The following is a 16,721-nucleotide window of genomic DNA, read 5'->3' as shown; positions in this document are numbered from 1 at the left end:
TCAGGCAGGTGGTCCTAATGTTATGGCCGACCGGTATACATGTCAGTTAAAACACAAAATATATACTTTCGAATTCAGATAAAGCTATGTACAAGTTTCTTAGCAAACTTATATGGACATATTCCGGAATCTGTATTGTGGGAGTTAAAAGTCAGAAATAAAATTGTCCTTAAGCCAAATGTGCGCGTTTAGTTTTTCGTTTCTTTTTTCTTTAAGCTTCATTCACGCCTGCTGTTTGACTTGCATAAACAGGCCTTGAACAAGCATTTGAGCTATTACAAAGTAAATCTGTGCCATTCATCACCAGTAGAGGTCTCCGGATAGAGGACAGGGTAAAGTTAGGTCTCAGCAGTAACCAACCACATGGGGTGTCACCGTGTCACCGTTGGACGCACACTGGGCCGCGTTTAAGGGGAAAAACGAAAACTCAGCTGTGAAGGAGAAATCGTCTTTACCCAGTGAGTGGACTTACTTCAGTCTCCCACATCAGAGGAGAACGCCGGGGTTTCATGCGGAGTTTGCCTTAAAGTCCCTTGGGAGTTTTTTTTTTTTTTTTTTTTGTCGCCGGTGGGGCCGCTTAGTGCCACCTGGATCTGCGCTCGGCTGTTTGGCAGTGCTTCCCTTTACGCTGAATTTAACTTAATCTAATACAGTTGTGCGCAGCGCTGGCCCGTCTGTGAAGTTTCCAGAAAGCAAAGACGATGTTTTGCCGAAATCAAACAGCGAGAGCCACCGTTGCCCGCGGCTCTGCCCTTGAAATGGAGATTCGGCGAGGGAAGTTCAGAAAGAGCGTTTTCCTGGACACATCACAGGTAGACTCTTGATTGTCCGCCAGCTATCACCATCGACCATCGTCCCGACGCGCACACACCAAACGGGGATTCTCTGTTTACAACTTTGATTGATCTCTCTCTCTGCTTCTAAACTAACTTATTTGCCTCACTTGTAATCTTGTTCTGAAGGCGGTTTGGTACCCTGCTTTGCTCTGCATGTTATTCTAATTAAACTGCTGCGTTTACGTCCTCAGATTAAAGCTCTTAATTGCTGCATTCCCAAATCACTTAACTCTGAACAAAACATAATAATAGTAATAATGATTCCACAGAGACTTGATGGTGTGTCTGTGCTTCTCTTCAATAGGCAACTTAAATGTGCTTATGCTTGCTCCCATGTTGCTACTTTAATAGTCCCTCATGATTTTGGTTATTGTACAGTTTTGTTGTGACGCTGCCACCTTCAGGTGGTTATATTAAATTTTGTTAAGTTCTACTCTCAAGACAATTTCAAGCTCCCCTTGAAATCCACCTTCTGTGAGCGGCGTCTGAGAACTTCTTTAAAGCCCGCAGATTTCATCCCGTTGGCTCACTTGTATGTCTTTTAACTGCTCCAGTTTTTGACTGCAGTGTGTGGACAGTCCGCCGCAGGGGAATACTTCAGACTACATCTACCAAAAGTTGAGAACTGGGTCAGCGCTGTAGCCTGCGTATACCTCTCAGCTGTTTGTCGGCGGATTAGAACTGGTGATCTTCATGCGTGTTTTCCTCTTCCTCTCTGCAAAGCTCCCATGTCAACATCTGCTACACATTAGCCACCGTTTGTCGGCGCGGAGCAGATTGTCTGAGGAGTGACTTCCAATCCAACCTCTAATTATTTTTACTCACTGGCCCGGCCGTACTACTGTTTTGATGGAAAGTCCAACTCCTGTTTATCTGCCTTCTCCTGCTTTCACTCTCTCCTCACTTTGCACATGACTTTCGTTTTGAGAGTGTGGGCACTGGGTTGTTTAGTCAGTGACATGTTTCTCGTTAAAAGTAAGCCCACAGATTTGGGATGTGCACCGACAAGTGATTTTATTTCACCCGTAAGAGGTAAGAAAGGGGGATGTGTGGAAGAGAATGTGAGGGCGAGACTCAATTGAAAGTGGATACTTAAGGAATGTTAATGGCGCAATACAGCAAATGGGAAAGGCAGGGTATTGATTCTGCCTCTCCTCCTCTCGTGGGTGCTCCCGTGGTTTTTCACCTAGTCCGTTTGTGCGTGTCTGGGCATACACATTGTCACCTTATGTCTGCCATTTGTTTATAATTCACATCACAGGAAAACACAAGCGGCGCACTCCATCGTATTGATCTGCCGTCAGAGATATTCTGACGTCGTGTCTGAGCAGCCTGAGTTCATATCTGACGCACGGGCTCTTACAGGCCGGTGACACATCAGACTTCCTGCAGGTGCAGTTGTGCCAGTGCAGTTAAATCTGCATCAGTACAGTGTCCCAGACGGGGGGGTGGGGGCTTCTAATGTGCTTTCAGGTTTATTTTCAGATGGTGTGAGCTAGCGATCTCCTGAGAGCTTACAAACCGCAATTTTCCCTCAGAAGCGATAAGAGAGCAATCCTACGTGGTCTGTGTTTATGGGGGTAGTGCCCGACTTCAGTATTTATTTTTGCCTGCGGGCTTGAGTGAGGGCTCACATATTTTTTTTTTTATATTCACCCATTCTGTTAAATATGTTGGGGAATTAAATCAAAAGAGGTGAAATAATGAGAAGAAGTGACAGACAAGGGATTTCCTGAACTGTCGCATTCATCTTTAAATCACGCTTCATGGACATTCCACCCCTAACCCACTCACAGTCCCTCGTTTGGTCTCTGTATTAGTTATTTATCAAGACTTCCCCTCTATTCACAACGACAACAATCATCGCTTCCTTTACTCTGTAATCTGCTCTCCGCTGGTTCTCATACAAGATTCATTTGTGTCTCCGCCTTTGTTGCCAATGCTAATGATCCTCTTTCAGGGAGTGGGATTTTGCATTGGCTCTGTGTGTTGGGGCTCGCTCAATGCCACAGTGGAACCTGCCTGTGGCATTTCAATGAAGCACTGTGAAAGCAGACTGTTTTCGCCGTGCCAGGGACCATCACGTTTGTGCGTTTGCGCCAACATTTGAGCATCTTATGTAAATGTATATGGGAATGCGGAATTTGTCCAGAATTTCTCTCCTCATTGACTGATGTGTTCCTCCTACATGCCCAGGTTATCAAATTTGTGAACCGCATCTATCTAAATGGGGTAATCGTTTTGTTGCTGTGGTGCCTTGAGTCATATAAAGCCAGCTGTGGGATTTTAAATCGAATTGAATTGAATTTTGTGATGCCAAATTATTGCTAATATTATTTGGGACGTTGCAGTATAGGCTGTGGGGATTCCTGTAAACTCAGCTATGTAAATATTTAAAAACAAACGCTGGCAAGCATCCAGTCTGACATTTAGACAAATCCACAGCAAGTTACTGTTTCCATGTTAAGTGTCTCCGCATTATCAAAAAGCGCACGCACCTTGACAGCCTTGTCTCGCTGTACTTTCACTTTCTATCCTCTGAGGTCCAGTGCTGAATCATTCTGCTGTGTGTGTGTATCTCAACTTGACAGGGTAATATGGTCAGGGAATGTAAGAATGAGAGACTGCGCAAGCGATTACATGCTCATACAGCATTTGTCCAGAAATCCATTCTGCAGTCTCTGTTTGTCAATCCGTTGCCCGCTGCTCTCAGTGGGAGCGGAGCACACATCTGCTTTTCTACATCCCTCCTCTCTGATCCACAAGGCCACCAGTGTGCCTCTGCACTCCGCGCACGGACTCCATCCTCAGCTGCTCTGCTGTTTCAGCTGAAGCCACCCAGGCATGCAGTGGGTGCCGTTGGATAGTGCCATTATTATTATGGAGGCTGGGATGGAATGTCCTCTATTTCAATGCTCCGACTTCTTGTTATGTTTAACTCTCAAGGATGGTCCACACGAGTCCACGCTGCTGTGGCTACCACCAGCTATACACGGTCAGGAAGTGGTTAGGTGTACGAGATGACACACCCATCCACCCACACTCGTTCCCAGCCTGCACTAGGGTATGGCAGTGTTGGCTGGTGTGCCATTTGGGTTGAGTAAAAGCTTTAACAGCTTTGGGTTGTGGTGTGGTTTGTCTTTGGTGCCATTCCTTTCTCCACCCTGTAGATCCGCCACTCTAACCAGTAGTGTAGGATCAGTGTCCTCTTTCTCCAGCATGTATTTGACCACCCTGAAAAGAAAATGTCAGGATCTTGATATTTTTTGTAATATAATGTGCGAGAAATGTTTCCATTTCTGTTTTCCTCTTTACATGTTTGGAATATTCTTGCTTGTGGAAACAGATGCATTATGTTATTCGTTCCAGCTTAGAGATCTGAATCCAGCCAGTATGTTTTGTCCAGATGTGTGGTTCACAGATCACAGAAGCAGCCCGCACACTGTAAGCAGCCTCTCAGTATGGCTTCTGCTGGTGTTTAATGTGGCCTGGCCTGAAACTGTGATGAAGTTTGTTTACATAAGCGTATCTCTGGCTTCTCACTTAAAGAAAGGGAGAGAGGTCATATGAATGTTGTAATGGCAATACTTTGGACAGCAAAGGCCCAACACCTCAAACCACTAACCCACAGAGTAAAGACCCGATTTCAAGTAATGCTTTAACATCCCCAGAGTCTCTGTGTTCTCAGAAAACAACTGACCACCAATCGGACTGTGGCTCAAAACCAATAACTGTTGTGGAGTATGAAATGCCAGGAGAAAGGGGCTCAGAGACCAGACGGTTCTGAAGAGTGGATGCACTCTACGTTCAGTGTCAGAGTTGCCAACACTGTCCTATACTTAGTTGCATGTGCACCCTCGGGGCTTTCTTGCATGATTAACACGGCGGGGGTACAGGGGAGGACGCCAGGGAAACATTTACCCCTTCTAAGAGCCTTCTCCTCAAACAAACCTCAGCCACTGGAGCTTTCTGCTTGGAGGCTTTCTTGGTATGCTGAGGGATATTTTAACTAGCAAATGTTTAACTTTTCTTATTACACCGGCTTTGTGGATGATTGCGGAGTGCGGTTCTCACACAGAGCACAAATGAAAAATGGTTTAATCTCAGTTTCTTCATGCCGTGAGTAAAAATTCAACCTATGTCCTGCTATTGTTCCCACAGTACTTATTAAATAACAGTAAGTTATTTGTTCGTATAAAGCGTTTTACAAAGATTTTCGCTTCTTTTTGTAGTTAATGCATTAGTTCTGATTGCGTTCGATGATTGCATATTATCTTGCAGTTTAGTATTCAACACAATAGACGTGTTATTTGGAGAGGAATTTTATGCAGCGTTTTACATAATGTTCTTATTGGAGCGATCATTTGTATTAGACATCTAGTCTACTCCTTTTCACACTGCGCTATCTATAGAAATCGCTGACAGTCACCTTGTAGTGTCATGTGTTTATGTGCTGTCGGCCCTCAACAGCCCAGAGGGTCTTTGTTATATTTCTATTCTATGAACGTCACCCACACAATATCATCCTCACAGCGACGGGATGTCCTCTTGCGCTGAACATTTGCTGGTCTGCTCCACACGCTCAAGGGCGGCGCTTTAACCTCACAGCCTTATCTTATGTAAGTCTCCGGACAAGCTGGAGAAGTCGGCTTCATAAATGTAAAATGTGGACCAGTCTTCTTTCACTCGTTTGCTGCTTTGTCACCATACTCTAATGTGATCCAGTCATCTATTTCCAGGTTTGCCATGGCTGTGAGTGGATGCAGAGTAGACTGTTGGGGCATAAGTGTCTTGGAATGTGTCTGTGTGTGTGTGCGGCAACTGGTGTCAGGGCGCAGTTTAACAGCTGAGGGTCTGCTGCTAATGTTGCAAGTTGACCCCACCCAAGCACGTATTCTTGAATGTTGCGGCGCCTCACTTTTTTTTCCTGAACGAGGCGTGAAGACAGATAGCAGACATGTACAGTTTATAGACACTACAGGAAGTGAGTCACTCCCTTCGAGTTCACACATGTCTAAATCAACATCTCCATGCGTGTCTGCACATTCGCCACTCCCGCTCGCCACCCTCTTCATCGGACCAGTTAACGTCATGAATGAAAACGTTTTCAACTGGCCATTTGTCATTCATGCGACCTGAAGTGTCTCGTTCCCTGGGGCGTGCGCACACACGCGCACAGTGACTAAGCAGCAGTGTCTCCTTGAGCAACGTCCGCAGCATATTCTCAGATAGAGACGGGCTTTGTTCGCACGGCCTGCGCCGTCCTGTGCGAGGCTGTCACTGGCAGTGACTTTGTTAACTGACAGGTGGAGAGATTGATAGAGGAAGCATAATGACTGGATACTTTCCCATTCCCCCAGACGGGAAACTTCCTCCATGCGCCATCAAGCCTGTCTCATTCAGTTACAACCATGGTTAGTGAAGTGGATAAAACGTTTGAATCAGAGAAACCGGCAAGTCCCTTCTTGTCTTTATCTTTCACTGGAATTCTGGGAAAATACCACAATATCTGGGAGTACCTGGGCTCATCTATTTTTTTAAACTAAGCTTACCAAACAAAATGAGAGAGCAAAGTGATTTCCCCTAAATTAAATCAAATTGCTTGACATTTCTGAAATGTGCTGCCAATAAGCTTTAATTCTGTACCTAGTTGCCAGCCCCTGTGTGCTTTCATGTCCTTTCACCGCTCCTTTCTCTGAATCTATCGTCCTCCATTTCCTCTTCCCAGGAGAGCCCTATTATGTGGGCCACCACGCCACTTTCGGGCTCAGGGACCAGTTGTAGCAGGAAATAGCTTCTTTTTTTTGTTGTATACATCAGTGCTAACCCACTTTCCCAATCCAGATTAAACAGAGGAAGCACTACTACTCCATCTGTCTCTTAGAGCAGGGGGCCCCAATCTTTTTAATACCGCAGACTGGATAATATATATATACATACTCTTCCCCCATACATTCAAAGCAGACATGTGCAGAAACCATTCCTCCACGGGTGAGAAATTCAGAAAATGATCAGAGTTTTTCCAACAAATCTGCGTCACGGATCACAAACATATATTCCTATGATGTTACGTGTTCATTATCCAGGGATTTTTGACAAATCAGATCTCATCTTGACTGAGTAGCAAATAATTTGGAAAGCCAAGGAGGTCCTTGTTCCTCTCTGTATACACCTCCCTCTAGAGGCACTAAAGGTAATCTGTACAGCTTGACTCTAATAGGCTTTAACTTTCACAGGGGTTGTCAGGCAAAGGTGTCTAATACCCCCACTGCTGTGTTAAACATTGACACACGTGCACCCAAATTCCAACGTGTAGTGTCATTCCAGAGTCCAGAGTCCAGGTCACTTTCTTTGTCACAGGGGGCTTAGAAGCACACAAGCCCTTTGTCTGTACAAGGAGAGATGTCATCCTGGTGTTGTGTAAGTTACATTAGTAACACACAAAGCAAGCGGTTCACGGATTTGCCACGTCTTGTAGGTCATGATGTACACAGGAAAGAAAAAGTCACATGTTGTTAGCCTGTAACTTCTTCCAGGGACAAGTCACTAACTTTCAATTCCGTCCATTCAATAAGGCTGAAGAATACGGGGCATGTCGGCGTCGGCCCTCTGTGCCACACTCTCTCCGAGTCTCATCTTTCATTGCTTTTTTTTCTTGCACAAAGGGGTTTTTTATCTCTTGCTCCTATACATCACACAACCATCTGACTTTATTGTGAAATAGATGGAGTCAGGGCCTCTCTTTCAGACAGAGGATTCACAGCGAAAGGAATCGATAACTGTGGAATGTTGAGAGGTTTGTGTGTGTCGTACATTCCTATTCCCGCGCAGTTTCAGGCTATTGTTTTCATTTCGTGCAGTTTCACTGAGATGCAGAGGGGCGAGTTCAAGCTGAGGCACCTACATGCCTGGCGTGTGTCAGCTTTGTGTAACAGCCAACAAACTGTGGATGTTTAGATGATAGATGTGGGTGGTTTATTGTTATCTGTAAAATGATTGTAGTGGCGCGCTGAGTTTAAAATACACAAGACTAATGGAGATTTTCTTTTTTTGCCGCACAGTCTGATCTGGTGACAGTCGGACGTTACAGCGAAGAGGAAAGGGCAAAGGGGCACAAGCGCCACTGATGTTCTCTGTTTTGTTGATGCCGAGCAGGTGTTTGACTTTATGAGAGCAGATGGGTCTATTATGCACGTCTGCCTTCCCTCCGTGCATGCTGCATAGTGGGCTCGTCCCTGCCAGCATGCCCATGTTTTAATGTGTGTGTTTACTGGGCTCAGCAGCAGACGGTGCAGTGTCAGATCTTGTTGAATCGTTGTGTTCTTCTTGCCGTCTCAGCAGTTATATTCTCAGGTCTGCCGCTAGTTTTCCATTACTGCCTACCTCAAGGAAAGAAAACGATCAGTCTAGATTGTCTCTCTGTTGGATTTGGACCCTTTATCACAAGCTGCATATACCTCTATGAGCGCAGCACAAAATAGGAATGAAAGTGTTGGGAAAAGGGATGTGAGAAATGACATACACAGCACCAACTGTTGATGCATCAGGTTTTACCACCCATTTGTCCTCTCATGACTGAAAGGGTTAACTTCTGCAACTTCTTCCAGGGACGAGTCAAGACTCATAATATTAGACTGTTGCTTATATGCTGCATGAGCAAGATGAAATACAATTAAACTGTTGTTTCACAGCATGAAAGCACAGCGGTGTCCTATACATCACACTGACGCGCAACCTAATTAGAGCTGAAATCGAATTCATTATCAATGGATCAACTAGCCAGAAAATGAATCAATTCCAGCTTCTCAGATGATTTGCTGCTTTTTTTTTTTTTTTTTTTTTTTGGTAAATGGAGTGTTTTTGAATGTCGCACCGTTGGTTGGGCGTGAAAAGGCACGTTGAAGAAGTCTCCAGTTATGGAAAAGTTTGATCAACATTTTTACTATTTTCTGACATTTAAAAGTTGAATTGACTACTTGATTAACTGGAGGAGAAATCAGGCAGTTAATTAATTTATTCCTTAATCTCAAGACATTGATGTCATTATGTATGCTGTATGTATGTATGTGTGTGTGTGTGTGTTTGTGTGTTCAGACCCTTGCAAGGGAATTCTGCACAGTGCAGCCAGATAGCAAATCTTAGAGATAAGATACTAAATTATTTGCAGGATATAGTTTTAACCAAGTATGAAACAATTTCTGTTTTAAACCAATTGAGGCAACAATTTTAAGTTTGATGCGTTGTAATGTGCATATTTAAGATAGGAGATTTAAAATGCCTTCATTAATTTAAATACCATATTTAAATAGACCATTTAAAAAGATTAGCTCCCAGAAATTGACTTCGTACCCAGTTGTTCAACAAATTGCCTCATTAGGCTTCCTGCCTCCTCTCTCCTTGCTGGAAAAAAAACAACAACAAAAAAAAAACGTTAAACCTATAAAGCTGTTATCCCTGTCAGTTTGAGTTGTAGTCCCCTGAATGTCTTCTCTGCACTTGTATAGGTTCATACAGTGCATTGTTTCTGCAGATGTTTAGATTTGTGGTTTATGATGGTACCCAGACGTACAAAAACAGCCCCTTTGTGTGATCTCTAATGAAAGCATGTGTTGTTGTCTGGACAAAGTGAGCTCATGGCAAATGCAAGTACGGAACTTGGATTTATTCTGAGAAGTCTGACTTTTTATGTTTGGAACAATGAGTCTTCTTCTCTCTCCTTTGTCTCTCTCATTTCTGTGAAACTCATCTCAGTGTTGTCTGATTTGACGTAAACAGAAGCAACATTCTTTTTCGGAATCTTCTGATTTGAGTTATTTAATTGCACCAAACTGACAGCGACACCCATCTCCACTTAATGCATGATTATTATTTTATTGTATTATTCAGTAAGGTATAGTACAACCTATTGCACTTTAGAATTCTGGCGTGCATTGTGACAGATCTTGCTGTTGCTGCTGCTGCCCTGCAGAGGGAGCCATTGCTCCATTTCATATTCTGCTGCAGCCAGGACGCGTCGTTGTCTCTTCTTGTTCACCTTTCCTTCATGTCCACTGTGTATTCCCCTCATAGCAATCTTAGAGCAGCTTTCACATTTTTAAATACGAAAGGTATTGCCTTGGTGTACGCGTCCTCATAAATAAACGCACATCTACTCCGATATTGCTCAGCCTGCACCCCAGAGGGTAAAAATCAATGGAGATGAATTTCCTAATGAGCGGGTTTCTTTTTCACTGAGATGTCCAGTTCTCCAGATCCAGCGACAAGATGCCGCAGTCCCCTGTGTCCGGCTGAGGTAGCGTTCCTGAAAGTCAGCAATGATTCTGGGAGGTAGCCAAACTGCTGAACTGTCTCTAAGCGTGTATGTGTGTTTGAGCAGTGGAGTCCATTTTTTCCTTCACAGTGGGTGATGTTAAGAAACGAGATACCAGAGAAGGGAGTGTTTGTAGTGCTCCCTGCTCTGGTCTCCCACAGATTTAGTAAGCTACCCCACAGATTGTGATTCATAATTTTCGCAATCGGGGCCACATGATTTGTGACATTTCATCGCCAGCGTTTCTCAAGTTTTGATAATCATTTAAAGGGGCCACGCATCCCCTTATGTTGATGTACATGTTGGATCACGCAGCCGGACTTGTTATTAGGTGTGTCACACTGAAACTGATACAACAAATAACACGGTAGGCCGTTTATGAGATTTATGATGTCATTACACAGCCTCCGCGTCTGAGTTATGGGTCTGAGGCTGTCAGCGCAGGGTTTCCATGCTCTTTAACTCAGAACTGACCTCCAGGGGGATTTCTCTTAAGAGACGTCTGGTTTCACAGCTCATCACACTCCGCTGTCATCAGGCTGAGCAGATGTGATCCAGTGCTTACCGTAGCAAGGCCATGCAATTGAAGTCTTATGATATTCAAATTTGTCAAGCCAGATTTTCTTTTACACAGCACGCTAACTTTAAGTTTTTAGTTTCTAAATTGGATTGCAGCATCTTCTCTCTGTAGCTTTTCCGTCACAAGACATTTTGCAGCACCTTTCCGCGGTGAACCGCTGCACCTTTGTGGCTTTTTAACGGAAGCAGATTTAGGGTTTTATCGGGTTTTCTTTTTCGGGTGACTTCTTTTCATGTTGTCGTGGTTCAATCATCTGCCTGTAAATATACTCTGTGAAACTGCGCTGAAATAATCTCATGTTATTTTATGTGTTTGCCCTTTGAATGAAACAACAGGAAGGTTTCTTTCTTAGCAAGCTATAATCACACCGACAAACCCTGATCATCTGCATTTGTCTTAGACTATTTTGCAGCAACTTAACGACGTGTGTGTGAGTCTGTTTACGTCTAGGTGTGTATTAGCTTGTGTAAGTGTAGGTCTGTGTGTGTGTATTTATTTCAAGTGAGTGGGAGTCGTGGTGGGGCTCAGTTTTCAGATTGGGTTAAGATGACTGTTGGGGTGCTTTGTTGTGGTATGGGGCCAGGCTCCCTGCGTGTATCCCTGCCCTGCTCTGCTGTCGCACTGTGCGTTTGACTAAAGATAGCTTTAAACCTTCATCCTGGGCTCTGCTGTTTTGAGCATAAAATGTGACAACAAGGTAAAAAAGAACGATAATCTGTGCTGATTAGCAGCTAAGACATAATGGTTGGATCTGCCTGTACAGGACACCTACTAATGCCTCTGGACACATCTTTTGCATTGTTCCTGGAATAATTGGACATTTCGCCACATTCAATATCGTACACTACTTTCACGTGATCACGCCAGGAATGTTCACGCCCCGAATCTCCTCTTTTGAGCCCCAGCCACATTTATTAATAATGGCTCTGGGCCAAAGGTCAAGGGCTAACCAACGTTATAAAAATGAATGGAAAAAACGTGTAATTCGTCAAGTTATAAACAAACACGAACCTCGTGGTGGTGCTTGGAGGGGTCAGGTTTGCATTCATGGTGTGAATACCTCTTCAGAGTGTTATCGAAATTCATCCTGTTATTTCAGTCTGGCGAAACAGAGTGAGGTCACCGTGCCTTGATCCAGAGTGGCTAAAAATAGAGTCGTAACAAACTCAAATCAAATGTTAAATGATGAGAAAATGTGTCCTGGTCACCCTTTAACTTTCATTTATTTTATTTTAAGACACAAACTGGAACCCAGTAACATCTCACTCAGCTAACTGATTAATCATCAACTAATGTTTTTACAGATTTTGTGAATCTGTCTTGCTCCGTTGGCCAAATACCACCAGCTGACCCAAAACCCTGACTCCAGCACGTTTCCTCCAGCTGATTAGGTGTATGAAAGGAAGTTTTACATATTCCTCCACACATCCGTTACAAAACAACATAGTCACCGGGTATTGTCTTAAAAGCAGTCAAGCCCTTTTTCAACCTATTACGCAAGTTTCTGCCTCTGTGTGTGTGTGTGTGTGTGTGTGTGTGTGTGTGTTGTTTTCCCTGTTTTGATCAAACCTCGGTCGGCATTGGATTAACGGATTATATAATGCATTGATTTCCCTACCCCTTAATAGCTGGCAATTAGCACATCTGGCCTTGCTACAGTCAGACAAGGCCTTTAGTCACAAGCTGCTAGTCCACCATGTCATCAGAAGTTAATTACTGTTTAACATAGCAAAATCCCAGTCAGCCTTTAAGGTGCTGGGCCTCACCACTAACCACAAATCATGTGTGAATATGTGTGTTTGCCTCATCCTCAGTGGCGCCTGGCCAAGAAGCAGTGATGTTCCCTGTTCGAGCTGGTCGTCTGCCTCCAAGCATGCCCTGTCATTGCAATAATACCTGTTTTTTTGTCTGTCGTTGTTTAGCCTCTAGGCTTTTGTCTTAAGATGCCAGTCTTTGTGTTTTGCTGCATGAACATTTACCTGTAGCTTGTTGTGTTTCAATGAACTGCTGCTGGTATAACGGAGAACCTAAAGAAAGAGCAAAAGTCAGTCGATGAAAAGATGAAAGCAGCTTGAAGGGAAATTGTGTCACTTTAATAATGGAGTTACACATGTTTTAATATAAGTTAGTATGGAAGTATCTGATGTTTTATCAAACAAATATATTTCAAGATCCGAAGTTTGTCAAATCAACTTTCAGAGTGGACTCGTATGTATTACAGCGAGTCCAGTGGATGAGTGCAACAATCCTTAAATGTTTTTTTAGCACCCTTTAACCATTCAACTTAACTATTATTCTTTCCTCCTCAAGAACAATAGATCGTCTGTTTTACTGTGGTGTCTGCTACAGATTAGCCAGGCGATTTAAACTCTGACTGTAGAGGCTTTTCTGGGGGGAATTGACCAGGACTGCTACTGCACCCACTCTGAGGTGAAAGGCCTTTCACAGCTCCTTTGTGTTCACTGTTTGCATGTGTTAAAAGTTTAGCGGGCATGCTGTAGAGTCATCCAGTACCATATGGGCATGTGTGTGTTTTTGTGTGGAGCAGCTGAATGTCATGATAGGAATGTAGTCAAAAACATCCTTACACATTATCTACCATAATGTTCCTCTGAGGAGTAATGGGCCCTTGGAATCAACCAGTGACCCCTTGAACGTTCCAGGTCCACCTCGGTGTAGTTGAAGTGGAAAATTGTGAGTATTTTTATTAATCTGAGTGAAAAGTATGTAGGGTGATCCCAATTTCCTGTTGAGGGGTTGGTTGCAGTTTGCAGTTTTACCCACGCTTCAAGGAAAGGATACACACGTCACACACACAACAGCTGTAAGAGGATCAGGATTGTCTCGCTGGGGAGGAGAACAGGATGAAGCAGACTGACCGTACACCACTTTTCCCACAGAGGAAGTTTATGGCTGAAAGCCACGTGGAGTGAGCTTCAGGGGACTGAGAGATCAGGCAACCTAAACAAAAAAGCTCAATATATATATATATATATATATATATATATATTGTTCTTTTGGGCCAGACGATTTTTGTTGGATGCTGTAAGACTTGCCAAAAGAGGAATACTATAAATATTTAAAAGTTCTTGATCTGTATAGGAACCTGCAGGCCTTTTTAAAGTGTGACATTTTTAAAGGGTATAATCATTCAAATGTCTGCGCACGAAGGTTTTATTTAGAAAACGTAAAACAAAATAGGAAAATTGTTTCTGTTATAGTGTCAAAATGTATCGTACGGGGACATTTCTGAATGAGGTTAGTGTTGGATGACATTTTTGGGCGGTTTTCAGTCTTACTCACTTCTTAAGTAGCGCCAGCTGCCACGGTTATAATTTCTCCATTTATTATCAAGCTAGTAAAAAGAACAAAGCCTCCCCACCCAGCTATGCTTGCGTGCTGGTACGGTATTTGCTATTTGTTTGTTTAAAAGGGCGTGGGGGCAGCTACAGCAATACCCCTCACTCTCTCTTCTACTCGTTCTTCTTTTTTTTTAAGTTCATTATCATCACCAGCGGCGCGTCGCAGGGGTTAATTTAGCGCCGCGCCGGGCAGCGTCAGGGCGCACACAGTGGAGTAGTTGTGCCGATCACTCCTGCAGAGGCGATGCCCTTTTGTGGAGAGGTCTCTTGTCACAGAGGACAGACGGCATTCACTAAAGGGACACAAGGACACAAAGAGAAGAATTGCATTTTAAAAGGATCCATTCTTTCCTCGCTGCCGCTGGGTGTTGACTGTGGGTGTTTGAGAGAATCTTTGTTGCCCGGAGAAAAGTAGAGAAGAAGAATACGCGCCGCGAACGAGTTGGGGGATTTTTTTTTTTTATGAACTGTGTTACTCCAGCGCAGTCGATGCTGTCATCCACTCCACCTCTGCCTGCTTTCCCAGAGTTGGTAGTCTTGTTTTGGATGAGCAGCGGAAGTTTTACGCAGTGTTTTACGCGCCGATCTTACTAGCGGCGACAGCACAGGAGGCTGTCATCATGAACTTTCTGTCCCCGGTTCCTGCGGGGTAGCGATTTGAACTCGTTGATGATTCAAAACAAGTTAAAGGACATCGCTCTGTGATTATCAGCATAAAGGATGCCAACTGATCAACACGCAAACATGGAGGAAAAACTGTGGATACTGGAAGACCTCAATATGATGTATATCCGACAGATTGCACTCAGTTTACAGGTAAAAGTATCTAACCTGGTTGCTCGTCACATGCCTCCGCTAATCGGGACCCGTTCTTGGTGTTGTTGATCAGTTTTGAGCAATCTCTAATTGGGGTGTGTCAGTGGAACTCCGAGTGTGATATTATGTGTCCAGCTATTTGGCTTTCATTCTCATGATTGATCCACCCGAAACTCGATCAGTATCACTCATGAGCGAGATAAATGAAATCTATTTTCAGACATGTGCTCCTGAAAGTGCACTACATCTCTGTGTTAACTGTGAGCGCGCAGCTGTGCTCTGGCATGCTGTAAAGTTAACAGTGTGGTTGATTGAAGAATCTTTCTATGTGACAAACAAGTTGCACTGACACTACTGCGGTCTCTTCCTTTGCAGATGGCAAAGCTTTTACTGACAGCAAACAGAAAACAACACTGCGCGCTATTTATCTCTCCCTTAGTGTCTCCCCTTTCAACAGGGATTCAAACACAGTACACAGCTGCACATATGTGCCTCATAAGTCCCTCTGGGGGAATTTGTGCATGTCTGTATGTGTGAGAGAGTAGGCTGGTATGGAGTCACTCCATATAATGTGACTCTAGTTCATCACTAATCCCACATCAGACTGCCCTTTTGCAGATCTCCATAGTCGTATTCATACTTTGCACCGTTAAAGCGAAGATTAGACACGTGGCCATTGGAAATATTACAGGAATTTCAGAGGGAATTCTCTGTAGTACATATTCTGGCCCCAAAGTCTGAACAGATTTTGGATGTCTGGGCTGCAGCTGTTTGGAGATGACTCTGTCTTTTTCACTATCTGAAATTAAATGTAGTCCTAAAACACCTCAATTTTGTATCACAGGAGCTGCACGCTGGGTGATATCACTTACTGGTGTGTTGTACCCGCAAGCGGTTTGGCATCATTTAGCATGTGAGGTGTTTCTTTGTTCATCTACCTGTGCCAAGTGGCACAGAGCGTGACAGGTTTCTGGCTTTTCATCACATAAGAGAAGATAAATGTCTATGATGTCACCTGAACTGCTAACATCTACTTGTTGTAACTATAGTTTTGTCTCTTTTTGGAGTGTTGTGGTTAGGTAATCCTAAAATCGTCTTCGAAATTTGTGAAAGTGTTAACGCGATTTCACTCATGGCTTCATGGCCCCTGTAGACTGAGATCCGTTGTCGCAAATCAGCTGTCACGAGTTATTTCAACGAACAAGTTGATCAGGCACTAATCGGGCTGTTCAGTCTTGTCACAGAGTCTCCTTTGATAAGTAAACTTGTTTACGGCTTGGACATCGACTGGAAAAGTGGTGCGTTGTCTCTATATTAAATCAAGGACATTAAGGTGGAATGCACATAATAAACGTGCCTGTCTGATATCTTTAAGCATTTTGCTGCCTCAGTTTTATTTTTTGTAAATTCAATTGCAATGGTCGACATGTTTAATCACAAGATGATGAGTCTCTATTTAACCATGGGGAAAAACCTTCTTGTTGGCATGCTGCCTAGAGGCATTAAGAGTCTGGCCAGTTATTTTTTTGCTAGTAAACACTGTTGTTTGCTCACATGTTAATCCATTCAGTTACCCTCTCCTTCCATCCCTCCCTCATGCCTCCTCTGCCTGGGTGGGTTTATGAGACAGGGATTCTTTGTATGTGACTGAGCTGCAAATGTCTACCACTGTAATTTCAGCAAGCCGTGGAAGTTTCTTGCTCCAGGGTCTTTCATAAACATCTTGTTGGGTCACCAGGATTTGCAGGTAGTTTACGGTAACCTTTTTTTTTTTTTTACCCTGCAGCAAAATATACTATCTGAAAACCACTCTCCTC

The 16,721-nt window shown here is 43.7% G+C and overlaps 1 protein-coding gene across 3 annotated transcripts in view; it reads left to right on the top strand.

The window, feature by feature from the left end:
* Positions 1-352: 352 nt before the first annotated feature.
* Positions 353-16,721, top strand: part of rtkna (rhotekin a) — a 49,955-nt gene continuing 33,586 nt past the window's right edge. For 2 of the 3 annotated variants that reach the window (XM_047592073.1, XM_047592076.1), the window contains exon 1: positions 353-812. In XM_047592073.1, the coding sequence (XP_047448029.1) occupies positions 702-812 (111 nt within the window). In that variant the 5' untranslated portion in view covers positions 353-701. Of the gene's footprint in view, positions 813-14,272; positions 14,905-16,721 lie in introns of those variants that run through there. The other variant, XM_047592074.1, reaches the window with a different exon arrangement.

This window comes from Mugil cephalus, chromosome 8 (genome assembly GCF_022458985.1).
Source record: "Mugil cephalus isolate CIBA_MC_2020 chromosome 8, CIBA_Mcephalus_1.1, whole genome shotgun sequence".
Taxonomy (NCBI): domain Eukaryota; kingdom Metazoa; phylum Chordata; class Actinopteri; order Mugiliformes; family Mugilidae; genus Mugil; species Mugil cephalus.
This window is presented reverse-complemented; position numbering and strand designations above follow the sequence as displayed.